General features: G+C 34.8%; 1 protein-coding gene across 2 annotated transcripts in view; it reads left to right on the top strand.

Annotated features, from left to right (window-relative positions):
* Nucleotides 1–20,348, top strand: part of BMPR2 (bone morphogenetic protein receptor type 2) — a 187,384-nt gene that overhangs the window by 146,767 nt on the left and 20,269 nt on the right. For both annotated transcript variants that reach the window (XM_029224751.1, XM_029224752.1), the window contains exons 4-10: nucleotides 1,199–1,309; nucleotides 2,075–2,166; nucleotides 4,436–4,666; nucleotides 5,620–5,734; nucleotides 10,827–10,987; nucleotides 11,995–12,142; nucleotides 16,516–16,652. In XM_029224751.1, coding sequence (XP_029080584.1) covers nucleotides 1,199–1,309; nucleotides 2,075–2,166; nucleotides 4,436–4,666; nucleotides 5,620–5,734; nucleotides 10,827–10,987; nucleotides 11,995–12,142; nucleotides 16,516–16,652 — 995 coding nt within the window. The remainder of the gene's footprint in view (nucleotides 1–1,198; nucleotides 1,310–2,074; nucleotides 2,167–4,435; nucleotides 4,667–5,619; nucleotides 5,735–10,826; nucleotides 10,988–11,994; nucleotides 12,143–16,515; nucleotides 16,653–20,348) is intronic.

Below are 20,348 nucleotides of genomic sequence, written 5' to 3'. Positions count from 1 at the left end.
GGCTCAGTAGTTGTGGCTTGCGGGCTGTATAGCGCAGGCTCAGTAGTTGTGGCACACGGGCTTAGTTGCTCCGTGGCATGTGGGATCTTCCTGGACCAGGGTTCGAACCTGTGTCCCCTGCATTGGCAGACAGATTCTTAACCACTGCGCCACCAGGGAAGTCCCATTCATTCCATTTTAGACAGCTCTGTTTATAAACTTAAGTTCTTCTGTATGCTAGGTTAATAACTGCTGTCCTTGAACAGATACTAATTGGATCTTGTTATTCTCTCTAGCTACAGGTCCATTTTCTCACATGAAGACAACTACCATATCCCCTCAAGTTTTCTCCTTTTCTACATCTGACACTTCTAATTCTTTCTACCCATCGCATTTCAGAGTTCTTATACCTTCACTGTTCTACTTGCTCTCTTCTGGATGTGCTCTAGTTTGTAGTCATCCATTCTAAAGGGTATTTCTCTAGATATTATCTGATCCAAAGAATGGAATTAACACATAAGATGGTTTGCATGCTCATGATAGGCCTGTGATTTAGATATGTGTGTTCCCTTTCTGCAAGTGAATAAGCTTAGGCTCAGACAGGTAAAGGTATATTCCCAAGGTCATAGAATATGTGGAAGAAGTCCAGTTCAGGTTTAACTGTCTGCAAAGCTATACTCTTTTCCTTAATAATCATAATACCAATATTGATAAACATAATAACATTTATTGCATAGGTAGAGTATACTCAACACTGTACTAAGTACTTAGACTCCCACTTAAGCCTCACAGAAGACTTGTGAGGTAGAGATTACTATTTTTACAAATGAGAGAATTGAAGATCAGAAAATTCTAATAATTTTCTAAAGGCCACTGAGAGACTAGTGTAGTCAAGATTGAAAACCAAATGTGATTCCAAAGATTGTTCTTTTAAATATTATACTGTTCTGTCTATGCTGTTCCATGATATAGTTGATATTTCAGTAATTAAGAGCACAACAACGAGGTGTTTCAGTGTTCTAGTTGTATATAAAATAATGCATATGATTAAAAATATACAATTTACAGTTATTACAAATTTATTATTAATTTTTCTTTCATTTCATTTGATGCAAAAACACTGCTGATTTGACTATATATTGATATAGCCTTTCTGTCAGTATTTAGCGAAATACCAAAAAGAAAGGGTGACTATATTTAAAACTTTGTTTTCTTTTAGGTCCACCTCACTCATTTAACCGAGATGAGACAATAATCATTGCTTTGGCATCAGTCTCTGTATTAGCTGTTTTGATAGTTGCCTTATGCTTTGGATACAGGATGCTGACAGGTAAAAATATAATTTTTTGTTTTGTTATTTATTAAACGTGTCATTTAATCAGAATTGATTTTATTTTATAAAAATTCATCATGGTAAAAAACATCTCTGTGCTGTGGTAACCCCAGAGTCATCCTTCTCTCTTAAACTTTTTGTCCTAGTTTTTATGAAAGGTTTCAAACATATACAAAATACCTATTACCCAGCTTCAATGAGTATCACATCTGTATATCATCTATAGCCCCACTCACCACATGGTTCCATTCCACTGGATTATTTTGAAATAAATTGAAGGTATAACTTATCTGTAAATATTTTAGTATTATCTCTGAAATATAAAGACTTAAAATATATATAAACACAATACCATTTTTACATCTAAAAATAACAGTAATTCCTAAATATCATCAACTGTCTAGTTGGTTCTCATAAACTTTAGATTTGACAAGCGTTTTAGGAAATCAGCACTCATTCATTCATTCAAATAACTTTAATAAAACCTTCTTTAATGTTTCTGCATATTTCTTAGGGTTTTATACTGGGTGTGTTACTAGAACAATCTCCCAGGATTCAGCTTTTGTGTTATTCATTTTTCATCTTCATTTATAGATGATTCCTAGTTTAGTAAATAGTTTTATTCCCATTGACATTAGGCATAAGTCTTGCTGTCTGTCCTTCTGTAGGTCTTTTTTTAACTGTCATATATTAAAAAGTGTAAGAAAGATTTTCATTTTAAGAAAACTACACATTAGCAGGTTCTTTTTCCTATTCCTCTAGGAGACCGTAAACAAGGTCTTCACAGTATGAACATGATGGAGGCAGCAGCATCAGAGCCCTCTCTTGACCTAGATAATCTGAAACTGTTGGAGGTAAGATTGCTTTCAGATTACGGGCTGTTTTTTCTGCTCTCATAGTATATCTGAGACGGGGCTTCCGTGGTGGCGCAGTGGTTGAGAGTCCGCCTGCTGTTGCAGGGGACACGGGTTCGTGCCCCAGTCTGGGAAGATCCCACATGCTGCGGAGTGGCTGGGCCCGTGAGCCATGGCCGCTGAGCCTGCGCACCCAGAGCCTGTGCTCCACAACGGGAGAGGCCACAACAGTGAGAGGCCAGCATACCACAAAAAAAAATAAAAATAAAAAATAATAGTATATCTGAGACAGTGATTTCATTAACTCATTCATTTATTCAACAAGCATTATCAATTTTGTGCCAAGGCCTATTCTAGGCACTGAGAATGTTGGTGAACAATACAGACACATGAGGCTTATATTCTAGTGAGAGAGAGGCTACAAGAGGTTAAATAAGTGAAAGTACAGTTGACCCTTGAACAACATGGTTTTGAACCCAATGGGTCCACTCATACACAGATTTTTTTCAATAGTAGATACTATAGTACTACACCATCCACAGTTGGTTGAATCTATGGATGTAGAACCATGGACACAGAGGAACCATGTATATATGAAGGGTCAACTATAAGCTATATGTGGATTTTGGACTATTTGGAGGGGTTGGTGTCCCTAAACCTCATTGTTCAGAGGTCAACTGTATATTTGAAGTAGTAGTACGTGCTATGGAGAAAAAAAAAGCAAATGAGATAAGAAAGTTATGGAAAAGGGGTTATTAAAGAAAATATACTTAGGAGATGATATATAAATACAGACTTGAACAAGAGTATAGGAATAAAGACATATCAGATTCTGAGAAAAATGTGCTAGGCAAGCAGTTCACAGTAGATGATGAATAAATATTCCTTGTCTGTGTATATATTGTATATTGTATAGGTATGTATGAATATTATGTTTTGTAAAGAATTAAATTTTCATTTGGTAATATCTCAGAACCTGTGTTAAAAGTCTTGCCATGATGAATGTTTTTATGATCTTTATTAGGATAAATTAACCAAACCAGAGACTGCTAAATAATAGATCTGATAGATGTGGTTATATAAAACATTTTAAGAACCTTCCATTTGGGAGAAAAATATAATAAAAGTTAAAAGCAAAATTTTAAAAAGGTATTTCAACACAATTGATAAAGAGATGGTAGAAATCAACATTAAATAAACAGTCCATCAAAAATAGACAAAAGAGATGAATTATCAATTCACAGAAGAAGTAAGTATGCCTAGTAAATGTATAATAAGATGTCCAATTTACTAAACTGGAAAAAATACTAATTAAAACCATTAGGATTTTATCCTGGACTGAGTAAAAGAAACACTCCCAAACATTGCTGATTTAACTTTATATTGATACAACCTTTCTAAAGGGCAGTCTGTTTGTTAAAATTTAAATTAGAAATAGTGAATGAAATATAACAAATATCCTTAAATGGTAAATCCCTAACCTTTTTTCAGTAAAAAGTCAGAGAAATCCCAGAAGCCAAAAATGAAGAGAACAGTTGCATCTTGCTGGGGGTTTTTTGAGTTATTTTTTATTGTACTGTATTGTACTAGATATTGTGAATGTCATATTGTGGAGACCCTGTGTTCTGTTAGGTTCTTCTAAAGTGTGTTCATTTCGTTGTTTATTTTAGTAGGTGATTAACTTGGTTGGACATATTGCAAACTCATCTCCTGAGCTGAAGTTTAGTTACTTTTTATCTTTAGCTGGAGTCTGTCCCATGCATTAATTGGGTTTCCAACTCTCTGACTCTCCTTTTTGGGATTCTCCCTTTATTTTCCATGCTGTGGTTGCCCCAAATTCTGTCCCCTGCTTCCTGAGGCCAGAAAGATTTTCTATCACAGTTTTTGCTCCCCTACGCAGTGCAGATTTCAGCCCGCTCACAGGCTTAAAGCTATAAAAATAAGTAGCTCACCCTATGCCATTCCTTTCTTCCAAGTGTTGACTCCCCTCAGAACCTATCTACTTTTGTTCATTCTCCAGCATTTTTAGATTTCTTTTTAAAAATATTGTTCAGAGTTTATAGTTGTCATCTGAGGGAGGGCTGGGTCTGGTAGGAGTTTCTGAGCCATATAAGATGCCAAATTTATTATTTTCTTGACAATGGAGTTACTCAAACTAAGCAATAGAGACCTGGTTGCATACATATGGATTTATACTTTATTATTTAGTAAATTTGATTGTTAAGTTGTGATGAAATAATATCTTGCTTTCTTCAAAACAAATTTACAGCTGATTGGCCGGGGTCGATATGGAGCCGTATATAAAGGTTCCTTAGATGAACGTCCAGTTGCTGTAAAAGTGTTTTCCTTTGCAAACCGTCAGAATTTTATCAATGAGAAGAACATTTACAGAGTGCCTTTGATGGAACATGACAACATTGCTCGCTTTATAGTTGGAGATGAGAGAGTCACTGCAGATGGACGCATGGAGTATTTGCTTGTGATGGAGTATTATCCCAATGTAAGTTCTTCATAAAAAATATACTGACATTTATGTCAGTCAGATTTGTAGGAGGACCCCTGTTATGTAGAGTGTTGCTGGTTTGCAAACTGGTTATTAATGGTCTACAATGACATAACGATTTTACTCCAGAATGTGAATGAAACTGTTTAGTCCCTACACACTTACGTCACTCTGTCTCTGTCTGTCTCTCTCTCTCAGCAAGACTTTCTTGATGAAGGAAGCAGTGCTTTGATTGACATTTATTCTGATACATGCTTCTTCTTATCCCAGACTGGTAATAAATAGTTTGTAGATGAGCACCTTGAGTAGCACTGACACATATATATTTACAAAAGCCTTCTGTTTCCTACTTGTAAAACATAACAGTATAATTTATATTTGTACTGGTAATGAGATACAATGTAAAGAAAGAGTTGAAAATACTTTTTTTTCTGTCTTAAGTTGATAAATAAAAGATGCATTTGGGGCTTCCCTGATGGCGCAGTGGTTGAGAGTCCGCCTGCTGATGCAGGGGACACGGGTCCGTGCCCCGGTCCGGGAAGATCCCACATGCCTTGGAGCAGCTGGGCCCATAATCCATGGCCGCTGAGCCTGTGCGTCCGGAGCCTGTGCTCCGCAACGGGAGAGGCCACAACAGTGAGAGGCCCACGTACCACCAAAAAAAAAAAAAAAAAAAAAAAAAGATGCATTTAAAATGAAATAACCATTAATAATTTTTAATATTTGAGAAATAAAAATTGATAATGTCTAAATTCTCTTTTCCATCCTCTCCTCCTCTCTCTACCTATAGAAATGTCTTTTCTTACTTCGAGATCTGAAATGTTATAATTCATTAGCTCTCCTTTGAATCCTAACATGCAAATCCTTTTTACAGCTGCTAACTTAACGTCCTCATGTTCAAGTAAAGTAATTCTACTTTTTTCCCCTTTTTACTTTTTCCCTCCATACAGGGATCTCTATGCAAGTATTTAAGTCTCCATACAAGTGACTGGGTAAGCTCTTGCCGTCTGGCTCATTCTGTGACTAGAGGACTGGCTTATCTTCATACAGAATTACCACGAGGAGGTAAGACAATGAATAGAAGATGCATCACAACCATGTGGGGCCAGAATTCACAAAGGGAAATTTTATTCATATCTTTAAAGTAAAAGTATATTTTATATTATAGCAGATGTATTATCAGCCAGCTGTTTACAAGATCTAGCATGAGGAAATATATTTGAAATTTAACAAGAAGAATAAGAAAAAGAATTTCAATTCTCTAGAGGGGTCATGGATTCCATTGCGATTTTGATTAAAGCTCTGAACACTCCCCCTGTAAGGATAGACGTATAGGCATACTTTAAAAAGTACTGTTTTGATTGTAGGGGTTCTCAGATCCTTTGAAGTTCATCTATGGACCTAGGTTAAGAACCTCTTAGCTAGACTGTGTTGTATTTTCCTTGTATTTATTTTGCTTATTTAAATGAACTACAAATGCGTTATCACTTCTTTACACATGAATTCCATAGGTTGGTTGGTCTTTAGTGTAAAACCCAAATGTATCTTTTGATAAATCAGTGCTTCTCTTAGCTAGAATTAGACTTGTTCAAATTTATCAGGGAGAAAAAAGTAACAGGTTTCAATGAAGATGACATTTTTTTTTCTTTCTCATGTAAGAATCTGAAGAGAGACAGTCTAAAGTTTTTTGGCAGCACCATAATATTATCAGGGCCCCAGGCTCCTCTATTTCTTCTCCATTACTCTTTATATGTGGCTTGTTTACAAGGTCACCTCATTGTCCATCATGCTATATGCTAATCAGCAGAGAAAAGGAAAGTAGTAGGAATTGCCTCCTTTTGCCTCGAGAAGTCCCACTCTTGTGCTTATGTTTTGTTTCCCAGAACTTAGTCCATGCTTTCCTACCATACTTAGCTGCAAGGGATGCTTTTGAATATAGCTTGTTTTTGTTTTTGTTTAGCTGGGTGCATTGCTGCCTCAAATAACACTGGGTTCTGTTACTAAATAGGAAGAGGAGAACTCATGGTGAGGAGTAAGGCTTCACCAGTGTGTCAGTACCGTGTGGTTATGTTCCTTGCCATAACTACAGTTTATATTCAGCCTTTATGTACATTTTTGCTAGTTTTTCAAAGCATCTTTTTAATATATTTGCTTCTTCACTTTGTTTCAATGTACATCTCACATCACAGGCACCTCTAAATTAGCTTTGCTGTGAAAATCCGTCTTTGCATTTTCATCCCTTACAGCAATTTTCTTGTCATGCATTGTTTTTTCAGTTTCTCTGACTGCTATAATGAAGAGAGTATTTAATGTAACAATTTCTTAGATATTTGTTCCATTGTATGATAGCATGGATCATCTTTTCTATCTGCTGCTTCATATATAAATAATTTCCCCTGAATAATTTATCAGTTCACTTATCTTGACATCTTGCTTTTCCTGAATACAGAATTGACCAATGTTATTGCCTGTGTCAGCAACTTGATGCACTTACTTTAGTGCTTTAGCTCATTAACCATTTGTACTGTTTCCTTATTCTTAAATATCATAACTCCCTTAAAGAGCTGACTTAGCACAGAACTTAAAATACCATCCTAATCCCCCTTTTCAAGGCTTGCATGATTCAATAAGGTTTCTAGTCAAACATTGGCTGAAAAGAGTGATTGCCATCAAATATGAGTTTTATTTAAACACAGATTTTATTCTAAAACATTACCTAATATTATCACTAAATAGTTACCATTTTAAAAAATGTGTATCTATTTGTGAAAAAACATAAGTATAATAGCTATTTGAATTTTTGGTTTTACTAATTATTTAAAAAATATTCCATACCTCACAGCAGTCAGAAAGGCCCTCATCAAAAAGTCTGCAAGTAATAAATGCTGGAGAGGGTGTGAAGAAAAAGGAACCCTCCTACACTGCTGGTAGGAATGTAAATTGGTATAGGCAGTATGGAGAACAGCATGTTGGTTCCTTAAAAGACTAAAAATAGAGGTACCATATGATCCACCAATCTCACTCCTGGGCACATACCCGGAGAAACTATAATTTGAAAAGATACATGCACCCCAATGTTCGTTGCAGCACTATTTACAATAGCCAAGCAACATATGTCCATTGACAGATCAATGGATAAAGATGTGGTATATATATATAAAGGGAATATTACTCAACCATAATATAATGCCATTTACAGCAACATGGATGGACCTAGAGATTATCATACTAAGTGAAGTAAGCCAGAGAAAGACAAATATCATATATCACTTATATATAGAATTTGCAAAAAAAAAAAAAAAGATACAAGTGAACTTATTTACAAAACAGAAATAGACCCACAGACATAGAAAACAAACATATAGTTACCAAAGGGGAAGGGGGAGAGGGATAAATCAGGAGGATGGAATTAACATATACACACTACTATATGTAAAATAGATAACCAACAAGGACGTACTGTATAGCACAGGGAGCTATACTCAATATTTCATAATAACCTATAAGGGAAAATTATCTGAAAAAGAATGTGTGTGTGTGTGTGTGTGTGTGTGTGTGTGTGTGTGTATGCATGTATATGTATAACTAAATCACTGCTGTACACATGAAACTAACATGACATTGTAAATGACTATATTTCAATAATAAATAAATATTCCAACTATACTGTACTATTTCAAAATATTTAAAGTGACATTTCACTTTTTTTCAGAGAACTCTATTCTTCCCGGTATCTTCAGATATAACTTTGCTATTTGGCATACAAATTTTGTAGTAAGGAGTAATACTATTATTATTTATTCAGCTATTTTTTGCTTCAGGAGAAGTAGTAGTTGAACCTGTTTATTTGTAATTGGTTCTCCCTATGAATTTTTTTCCTAATGGTAATGTCAGTGTAACATTATCATGGAAAAAAGTCTAGCAAAGAAAGAACATATATAGATCACTTAAATCTATAACCAGAAAATTACTATTAACTAGTTTATGTACATCTTTCCAGATCCTTTGCTCTGTGTGTGTGTGTGTGTGTGTGTGTGTGTGTGTGTGTGTGTGTGTTTATGTTTATGTAAATATCCACAGAGAGACTATTTTGTGTTCAGGTTTTATTTTTTAACATAATTAAAATAATATTGTGTCCCACTTTGCTTTAAGAAATTTGCCAAGTGTGCTACTGCCCAGGGCAAAACCATTACATGCTCGGCTCCCCCTTTCTACAAACCACAACCCCTTCCCCAATAAAAAAAAAGGTTAAAATGAATATTGAGGGGAACTTTAAGGGGAAAAGAATTCTCAAAAAGGTGGTCTATAGTTCCACCCTCTGCATTGGTCATGAATCCTCTCTTGTCTCTTTTTCTTTTTTTCTTTTTCCTTATTCCCTCCCTCGCTTCCTTTCTCCTTTGCTTCCTCCCTCTCCTCTTTTCTTTTCATTTCTTTTGTTTCCTTTTTTAATAGTAGCAGAAAGTATTACCTTGTTTTCCCCTCTGGCTGGCTGACTGACTGACTCATTGCACATTCTTCACATTATTAACCTGGTTTCCCTTCTGTGTGAGATATTTTAGTTTAAGTATTGCTTTGGTGTTAGTGTACAAACATTTCCCAGCGTCTCTATAAATTTTATTATATAAATATCAGCTCGAGATTATACCACATATACTTATGTTGTGGTTTTATCCAGAGTAAGAAATGTAGCTCTGTTAGGGGTTGAATGAGCCATGTTAGTACATACTTTGGAAGGCTGGACTGGGAAGAGGAGCAAATGAGAAAGAAGTCAATTTTTAGAATAAGAAACCTGGTAACTGCTATTTTTCTTCTAGTTGTGCTATTGCCTCCCCCCACCCCCTGCCCCCAATATCAAAGGAATCATTATCTTCTGTCATTAGTTTCATTGTTGGTGAAATTGAAGTCTAATACATGTTAATGAGAGTAATAAATGTAAATACTGAGTCTTTTTGTGCCTAAATATAACACTCGTTGACTTTGTTCTGATTGCTCTATTTCTATACCTGAGGAGTTATTTTAAATTTTGGGAATGGTACTTTAGAATTTTTTTCTTTTCAAGAGCTACGGTTTTATTTCAATATAAGATTTATATAAGGTTTTCTTTTTTAAAAATTTTATTGGAGTATAGTTGATTTACAATGTTGTGTTAACTTTTCCTGTACAACAAAGTGACTCAGCTATACATATATATATTCTTTTTCATATTCTTTTCCATTATGGTTTATCACAGATATTGAATATAGTTCCTTGTGCTGTACAGTAGGACTGTGTTGTTTTTCCATCCTATATATAATGGTTTACATCTGCTAATCCCAAACTCTCAATCCGTTCCTCCCCCTCCGCCCCTTCCCCCAAGGTTTTCTTATAAAGAGGAAAAGAATTATGATTTTACTTAGGGGCTTAGGTTGGATATATTCTTTCACTCAGCAAGCATTTACTATGTGCCATGCCTTTTGAATTCAGGCAAAACATGTTCTCTCTCTGCCTACATGGAATATATAGTCTTCTGATTAACAAGTAATAGAATGAGTATAATAGTGTTTTGTTTCTTTGTAAAATCAGAAAACACCTACCAGTCCATTGCAAAACTGTTTCTAGTTTAATTTGAAGAACTGTGGTGGGCTTAGATACATGGCTAAGCCTCAGGACAAAACTGGGATTTTCTGTCATAGGTTTGATTTGTTAATCTGTAAGATAATACTATAAAATACACATACCAATTTTGGAGCCATGTCAGTTTTTCAGTGATAATTGTTTTAGATAACTTGACTTTTTATCGTTTTTTATGCAAGATATTCCTTTCTCTTTTGCCTCCTTTTGCTACTCTAGAAATGAAAAGGAAAGAAAAAGGTACATGTTAAAATTAGAAGCAACAGCCTCTTGGCTATTAATTGCAGCTGAATGTTTATGCAGCTGAATGTTTAGAGCTTAATTACTCATAGTTCCAACAGGAGTTATCTTGTGAAATATATTGAAAATGGTGGGGATTGTGAGTTGAAATTTTGATTTCTTATGTCCTTTTTTGCTATTGGAAAATTAATGGGCAGAAAAATAACACTATCTTCTATATTTATGTAGCCCCTATTACCTTCATGCTCATTTCATGTCCAGTAGTGCTATTTAAGCATTAATAAATGTTTGAAAATTATCCAAACAGATCACTATAAACCTGCAATTTCCCATCGAGATTTAAATAGCAGAAATGTTCTGGTGAAAAATGATGGAACCTGTGTTATTAGTGACTTTGGGTTGTCCATGAAGCTGACTGGAAATAGACTGGTGCGCCCAGGGGAGGAAGATAATGCAGCCATAAGTGAGGTGAGTGTATACAAAAGGTATCACACTGACATATTTTCAAAACATAATAAATTGCATTTAAAAATCCACTAACTACTCAGGACAGTTATCCTTATCCAAGTGTAGCATATTAGGAATTATAAAATTAAGATATACAGAAGACATTGCATGAAGTTCATCAATTCATTGTGGAAATCACTGCCATTCCAACTCATTTTTGTCAATATTAGTAGGAATGCTATTGAATAGGATGAATATATCACAGTTTAATTATTTAAAAAGGTTATTTTTTTTGAAAGAAAAAATTGCTAAGGTGAATTTTATTAAAATTAAAAACTTCTGCTCTGCGAAAGGTAGTGTTAAGAGAATGAAAAAAACAAGCCATAGACTGGGAGAAAATATTTGAAAAACACATATCTGACAAAGAACTTGTATCCAGAATATAAAAGAACTCTTAAAATTCAACAGTAAAGAAGACAAACAAGCCAATTAAAAAATAGAAGATCTGAACAGACACCTTACCGGAGAAGATATACAGATGGCAAATAAGCATATAAAAGTTACTCAACATCATTCCTCATTAGAGAACTGCAAATCCAAACAAGATTCCATTACATTCAAATGGTTAAAAAAAAAAACAACAATAATATCAAATGCTGGTGAAGATGTGGAGCAACAGCAACTCATTCATTGTTGGTGGGAATGCAAAAGGGTATAGCCACTTTGGAAGACATAGTCTTCCAGCAATTTACCCAATTGAGCTGACAACTTATATTCACACAGAAACCTGTACATAAACATTTTAGCAGCTTTATCCATAATAGCCAAAAACTGAGAGCAACCAAGATGTCCTAAAATGGGTATTTTATTTATTAAAAATTTGGTATAGAAAGACTCAGTGACATGCTTAGGTTCAAATAACATTGACATATTATTGACCTGAAATTTATGTATTACTTCTGGTCTAATGTATGCCCTTCAGAATATGCTACATTCTTTTTCTGAAATACATCACTCTAATTTATCAGGTTGGCACAATCAGGTATATGGCACCAGAAGTTCTAGAAGGAGCCGTGAACCTGAGGGACTGTGAATCAGCTTTGAAACAAGTAGATATGTATGCACTTGGACTAATTTATTGGGAGATATTTATGAGATGTACAGACCTCTTCCCAGGTAAGGGAAATGCTGTCAAAAATTGATGTATGTTTTGAAGTGAAGCAGTTATATTTTTTTCTACCTATATTAAATAAGTCAACTTTGATGTGTTTGTACTTTCATTTAAACCTTTAGCTCATTGCCATCTAGTGTTCAGAAACATTACTAGCAGAAGGATGTGAATCAGGAAAAACTTTTTAGAAAGTACTCCAGGTTTGCATCTGAGTATAATTTAATTAATTGTTCATAATAGCTTATCTGTGTTCAGGTTGGTTTCTCATTGCTTTAGCAGTCATTGTTTTCCTTACACAACCTCTGAGCATTTGAGAATCTGCACTTAACATTTCCTGAATTGACCCAGTAAGGAATTAGAAGTAATGAATTATCCATTGGAACACTTTTTTCTTCCTGTATTTTTTTCATTCTCCTTTTCTTTCTTTTTGTTTATTTTCTTTTCTTTTTTCTTTTTCTTTTTTTTTTTTTTTTTTGCGGTACGTGGGCTTCTCACTGTTGTGGCCTCTCCCGTTGTGGAGTGCAGGCTCAGCGGCCATGGCTCACAGGCCCAGCCGCTCCGTGGCACGTGGGATCTTCCCAGACTGGGGTACGAACCCCTGTCCCCTGCATCGGCAGGCGGACTCTCAACCACTGCGCCACCACGGAAGCCCCTCCTTTTCTTCCTTTTTAAAAAACTTCTTCCTTGTCATCATGCCTTCCTGCCTACCTTCCTTCCTTTCGTGAAAGAACACTCATTTAATGTGAATGCTTATTTGAGGCTTACTTGAAATAGCCAAATAATTGTATATTTTTTCTCCTTTTGTTAAGATTACATCACTGTCATTGTGATATAAAAATTTAAAGTAATTACCAATATGGGCACTGCAAAGTGATTTGACATAAATGGTCTTTATCTTATAGGAATAACCACATTAAAAGCATAAGAAAAGGATATAAAGTCAGTTAAACCAGCATTGGACAAATTTATGAAATGGAACTATTTAATAAAAACAGATTAGTAGTGGGGTTGAATTTTTTTGCTTTAAAAACAGTAAGCATTTAAAAATAGTTTAATTTTAAAATATAATGAAATAAATTAATAATTATTTAGATTACCTACACATCAATCAGTTATTACTTAGAAGTATATTTTCCAGTTAATTGGAAGTACGGAGTACTCAAAGTGTTTTTCTGGAAATAGCAGTGATTGCAGTAGTATCACATATTATTGGAACCATGGAACTTTTAATTTCTATTATTGGAACTTCGGCCACATTTTTAAAAAATCCTAATCCAGAATTTCTGGTTTTTCGAAGCATGTCTGACTAAAATGATTTTTGTATCAGCTTTAGTTAGTACGTTGCTATCAGCAACATTTTTTGAACAATTACTGATTCAAAGAATATCTGTTGCTTTTGGACTGATAAATAATAAAATGCAATATCAGATGTTTGAAAAATAAGACAATTAAATCTTGTTTGAAGAATATTATTATAATAGAAATATAGGATGAATTGAAATAGTACTAGAAAGAATTTAAAAAGGAAAAAGAAATTGGGGGTTACTTTTAAATGTATACAGAATTTCAGTTTAGGAAGATGGAAAAAGTTCTGGAGATGGATGCACAACATTGTGAATGCACCTAGTGCCACAGAACTGTACACTCAGAAATGGTTAAAATGGTAAATTTTATGTTATGTACATTTAACCAAAATTTAAAATAAAAATAAAGGAAAAAGAAGAGAGTTGCAATAAGATACCCTGTAATCTTCGGTATGGAAATGGGGAGGAAGAGGCATATGTGAGAGAAAATGTAGAAAAGGAAGCTGTGGTTCTGGTTAGCCATTGGAAGACAGTCTAGGGAGTTGAGAAATACTGAGAGGTCTGAGAAATAGGGTGGCAGCCAGGAGCTTAGGAAAGAGTACTGGTTTACATTGGAAAGAGGAGTTAATTGTGGGGACTTTTGGTTGGGGTATTGATAGACAACTGAAAAAATTGTTATTGAAGAGCTTAAAAGAATGAAGAATTTAAGATTAAAATGATATTTGGGAATTACCTACATAGAGATGGTAATTGAGAATTTATAAGTGGATGCAGTCCCCTAAAAGAATAAATGAAGAGAGAGAAACATTGGTGAGTAAAGACTGAATATTAGGTGACCTCCCCCTCCCCCATCATAGGAAGACAAATGGACATAGAAGACAAATGGACAGAAAAATAGTGAGGAAACTGAGAAATCTTACTATCTTGGACGTCAGTGTTAGAAAGTATTAAGAACCAATATTAGTAGAAACATATGGAATTGAAAGGTCAAAAGGAAGTGGAACTGAGGAATGATCTTGGAATTTGAATAGGAGGAGGTCATTGGTATTCTTAGAGGAGTTTCTGTGGAATAGGGAAGACAGAAATATTACTGGGTGTAGGAGGAAAAGAGTGCTAAAAAAGCACAGGCAGAGGATACAGGGTACTTCTAAAATTTTTAACAGTGAAATGGGGTGTAAGTTGAAAAAATGTTTTCCACAAACATATGAATAAGCCTAAAGAATAGCATATATTAGTGGAAAAATTCTTATAAAATATTTTTTAAACTTCTATGATAGAACTCCAAATGCAAGACATGCTTTTATTATTATTCCATTTTATTGAATGGAAGCAGTTTGTTATAAAGGCTGCCTCTCTCTGTAAAATATTAACAATATAAATGAATTAGGATCTATATTACAAAGAGCAGCAAAGAAGGAAGAAAAACAGAAGGCAAGAGAAAGAAAAAGGAGGAAGAGAACAAGCATAACTTAAGAAGGGGATTAAAACGTTCCTAACTGCTTAGAGACATAATTAACAAGAAACAGATGAGAACCATGAAGATTTAGTAGAAATTTATAATTCTTAATGTCATTCCATTTCCAAAACAAGATTGTGCATCAGTTTTATTTAGCAAGTTTTCTAATTATAATTTACACCCGATTAAAACAGATAAGTAAAATTGTATTAAATATTTATTCTATTGAAGAGCATTTGAGGAAAAAATAACACTTGGAAGGTGTGTATGTGTGTTGTGTATATGTCTCAGAAAGACAGAAGAGATATATTAGTAAGTATCTTACAGTTCACAGATGGTATGGGTTGAGGGTTTATCATATGAGATTTCATGAAAGAAAGTGATACACTAACTGGCAGGATGAAATACTTTAGTTTTGTCTTTCAAGTTCAGTGTTGATAGTTATTGATCAGAAATAAGTATCTGCTTAAATCTTTGTAGAATATGTGAAAATACCATTTGTATTTATAGATAGTTCAATATTCCAAAAACTTTGGGCTATGCTACATAAATTATAGAATTACTCTTTGTAAATCTTTTTTAATATTGGTGGAGGGCAAGTGTACAGGGTTTTTTTGAATATTCAAATTGAAGCATAAAACTTCAATTACATGCTTTGTAATGTACTTTCTATCTGGGTCGTTATAAATTTTGTATTGTCTCCACATGAGTGAGATAAGGAAGGCAGACATTTCCATTTTGCTGACAGGAAAACTGAAACACAGAATAGATAAACGGCTTTTCCTAGGTAGAGATGAAGCCAAGATTAGAACCTAAATGCCTTACCTCCTTCCTGGTATTCTTTCTTCTAATTTATCTTGTCATTTTAATGGTATTGGGGGAGGGACAAGGAGACAGGAAGAGTCTATTTCTCTTGTGTTCTTTGCCAAGATTTTGACTAAACGATTGGTTTTCTACATGTTGGTCCCAGAGGTCTTCTGTGTGGCTCAATATGTTAATTAAGTTTAATTTGACAACATTTTGTAAAAATCATAAGTCTTTTATCACAAGCTGCTGATTGTGCATATTGGTGATGAATAGGGCTGTTAAACAGTGGTAGAATAGTTAATGATATTTTAAAATCCTTGATCTAGGTACTACTTATTAAGGGGAAAAATCAGTTTATTGACTTTTTGTCAAATGGTCATTATCATAAAAATTTTTGTGACATATGAAAAATCTGGCTAGACTATAATAGAGTCAGTGATGTAATGAGACATGACTGTACCACCCACCCATTTATATTTAGTTCTGCAGACATGTTTGTTGTACTAGATCTTGGACTTTCTCCTCATATTCACCACCCTCAACCCCAGTATGGGATAAGAATTCAGTTTTAAGTGTTAAACCTCATGTATATAATAATGTCCACCCCCACCCCCAAATTCACTAATACTAGAAACCATTTAAAAATAGCTGCCCATTATTGTAACTACCATCTAATTTATAACAAACATTTAATTTATCAAACAAAGACTATTCTAAATAGAGCTTTTACTAATAGTGCATAAAACCCACAACGGGGTCTCTTTATAATTATAAATTTTACTCTTATCTTTTTTTTAAAAAAAATACACAGGTGAATCTGTACCAGAGTACCAGATGGCTTTTCAGACAGAGGTTGGAAACCATCCCACTTTTGAAGATATGCAGGTTCTGGTGTCTAGGGAAAAACAGAGACCCAAGTTCCCAGAAGCTTGGAAAGAAAATAGCCTGGTAAGGAAAAACTAAATTATTGAAAAAGAGGACTTATGATGAAGATGTTCAAATGTTGCTTGAAGAAAAAATAGATTGCTAATAATGGTAATGGTTTTTAGAGTTGTCTACTGCCAGAAATACAACTTACTTGATTTGTATGCTATTATATATTTTCAAAGAGGCACTAACTGTTGTGTCTGAAGTTTGCTACATTGGGTAACAGCTAGAATAATTAACATGATAATATTTTAAATATTATTGAAATTCCATTCCATTTATCCTCTTGAGAGTGGTACCAAAAATGTTAATTAGTGCAGACTTACATATTCAAGGACTAATTGAAATTTAAACTGCACCAAAAAGAAAACAAAGTACCACATATAAATTCTGCTTATTAAAAATGCAGTTCACAATGCTGAAATATTTTCAGAAGCTCCTGCCATTTCAGTAAATTGTTGCTACAACACTAAAAACATCTTACAGACATTTGCATATAAGACATACATCCACACACTCTCACACTTTCTCATTTTTTTTTTTAACATGAGTAGGATCATCCACTATCATTTCTGAAGCTTATTTTTTCACTTAGTTTTTCATGTCAGTACATATATAGATGTATCACTTTCTGTCCATTTGATCAGCATTCCATTATATGTCATAATTATTGAATTGCCCTCTTATTAATGACAGTACCCTGTATTTCTTATTTTAAACTATTTTTTAAATTTAATTTTATTTATTTTTGTATACAACGGGTTCTTATTAGTTATCCATTTTATACATATTAGTGTATACATGTCAATCCCAATCTCCCAATTCATCACACCACCCCACTACCACCACCACCACCACCACTTTCCCCCTTTGAAGTCCATACGTTTGTTCTCTACATCCGTCACTCAATTTCTGCCCTGCAAACCGGTTCATCTGTACCATTTTTCTAGTTTCCACATACATGTGTTAATATATGATATTTGTTTTTCTCTTTCTGACTTACTTCACTCTGTATGACAGTGTCTAGATCTATCCATGTCTCTACAAATGACCCAGTTGCGTTCCTTTTTATGGCTAAGTAATATTTCATTGTATATATGTACCACACCTTCTTTATCCATTCATCTGTCAATGGGCATTTAGGTTGCTTCCACGACCTGGCTATTGTAAATAGTGCAGCAATAAACATTGGGGTGCATGTGTCTTTTTTAATTATGGTTTTCTCTAGGTATGTGCCCAGTAGTGGGATTGCTGGGTCATATGGTAATTCTATTTTTAGTTTTTTAAGGAACCTCCATACTGTTCTCCATATTGGCTGTTATCAATTTACATTCCCACCAACAGTGCAAGAGGGTTCCCTTTTCTCCACACCCTCTCCAACATTTGTTGTTTGTAGATTTTCTGATGATGCCCATTCTAACTGGTGTGAGGTGATACATCACTGTAGTTTTGATTTGCACTTCTCTAATAATTAGTGATGTTGAGCAGCTTTTCATGTGCTTCTTGGCCATCTGTATGTGTTCTTTGGAGAAATGTCTATATAGGTCTTCTGCCCATTTTTGGATTGGGTTGTTTGTTGTTTTAATATTGAGCTGCATGAGCTGTTTATATATTTGGGAGATTAATCCTTTCTCCATTGATTCATTTGCAAATATTTTCTCCCATTCTAAGGGTTGCCTTTTCGTCTTGTTTATGGTTTCCCTTGCTGTGCAAAAGCTTTTAAGTTTCATCAGGTCCCATTTGTTTAGTTTTGTTTTTATTTCCATTATTCTAGGAGGTGGATCAAAAAAGATCTTCCTGTGATTTATGTCAAAGAGTGTTCTTCCTATGTTTTCCTCTAAGAGTTTTATAGTGTCCAGTCTTACTTTTAGGTCTCTAATCCATTTTGAGTTTATTTTTGTGTATGGTGTTAGGGAGTGTTCTAATTTCATTCTTTTACACGTAGCTGTCCAGTTTTCCCAGCACCACTTAATGAAGAGACTGTCCTTTCTCCATTGTATATCCTTGCCTCCTTTGTCATAGATTAATTGACCATAGGTGCGTGGGTTTATCTCTGGGCTTTCTATCCTGTTTCATTGCTCTATATTTCTGTTTTTCTGCCAGTACCATACTGTCTTGATTACTGTAGCTTTGTAGTATATTCTGAAGTTAGGGAGTCTAATTCCTCCAGCTCCATTTTTTTCCCCTCAAGACTGTTTTGGCTACTTGGGGTCTTTTGTGTCTCCATACAAATTTTAAGATTTTTTGTTCTAGTTCTGTTAAAAATGCCATTGGTAATTTGATGGCTATTTCATTGAATCTGTAGATTGCTTTGGGTAGTATAGTCATTTTAACAATAGAGATTCTTCCAATCCAAGAGGATGGTATATCTCTCCATCTGTTGATATCATCTTTAATTTCTTTCAACAGTGTCTTTTTTTTTTTGCTGTACATGGGCCTCTCACTGTTGTGGCATCTCCCGTTGTGGAGCACAGGCTTCGGACTCGCAGCCTCAGCGGCCATGGCTCACGGGCCCAGCCGCTCCGCAGCATGTGGGATCATCCCAGACCAGGGCACGAACCCGTGTCCCCTGCATCGGCAGGCAGACTCTCAACCACTGTGCCACCAGGGAAGCCCTCAACAGTGTCTTATAGTTTTCTGCATACAGGTCTTCTGTCTCCCTAGGTAGGTTTATTCCTAGGTATTTTATTCTTTTTGTTGCAGTGGTAAATGGGAGTGTTTCCTTAATTTCTGTTTCACATTTTTCATCATTAGTGTATAGGAATGCAAGAGATTTCTGTTCATTAATTTTGTATCCTACAACTTTACCAAATTCATTGATTAGCTCTAGTAGTTTTCTGGTGGCATCTTTAGGATTCTCTGTGTATAGTATCATGTCATCTGCAAACAGTGACAGTTTTACTTCTTCTTTTCCAATTTGTTTTCCTTTCATTTCTTTTTCTTCTCTGATTGCCGTGGCTAGGACTTCCATAACTATGTTGAATAATAGTGGTGAGAGGAGACATCCTTGTCTTCTTCCTGATGTTACAGGAAATGCTTTCAGTTTTTCACCATTGAGAATGATGTTTGCTGTGGGTTTGTCGTATATGGCCTTTATTATGTTGAGGTAGGTTCCCTCTATGCCCACTTTCTGGAGAGTTTTTATCATAAATGGTGTTGAATTTTGTCAAAAGCTTTTTCTGCGTCTATTGAGATGATTATACGGTTTTTATTCTTCAATTTGTTAATATGGTGTATCACATTGACTGATTTGCATATATTGAACAATCCTCGCATCCCTGGGATAAATCCCACTTGATCATGGTGTATGATCCTTTTAATGTGCTGTTGGATTCTGTTTGCTAGTATTTTGTTGAGGATTTTTGCATTTATATTCATCAGTGATATTGCTCTATAATTTTCTTTTTTGTAGTATCTTTGTCTGGTTTTGGTATCAGGGTGATGGTGGCCTCATAGATTGAGTTTGGGAGTGTTCCTTCCTCTGCAATTTTTTGGAAGAGTTTATGAAGGATGGGTGTTAGCTCTTCTCTAAATGTTTGATAGAATTCACCTGTGAAGCCATCTGGTCCTGGGCTTTTGTTTGTTGGAAGATTTTTAATCACAGTTTCAATTTCATTACTTGTGATTGGTCTGTTTATATTTTCTATTTCTTCCTGGTTCAGTCTTGGAAGGTTATACCTTTCTAAGAATTTGTCCATTTCTTCCAGGTTGTCCATT

This window comes from Monodon monoceros, unplaced genomic scaffold (assembly GCF_005190385.1).
Source record: "Monodon monoceros isolate NGI ecotype Baffin Bay Population unplaced genomic scaffold, NGI_Narwhal_1 Super_Scaffold_16, whole genome shotgun sequence".
In the NCBI taxonomy this organism is placed as follows: domain Eukaryota; kingdom Metazoa; phylum Chordata; class Mammalia; order Artiodactyla; family Monodontidae; genus Monodon; species Monodon monoceros.
This window is presented reverse-complemented; position numbering and strand designations above follow the sequence as displayed.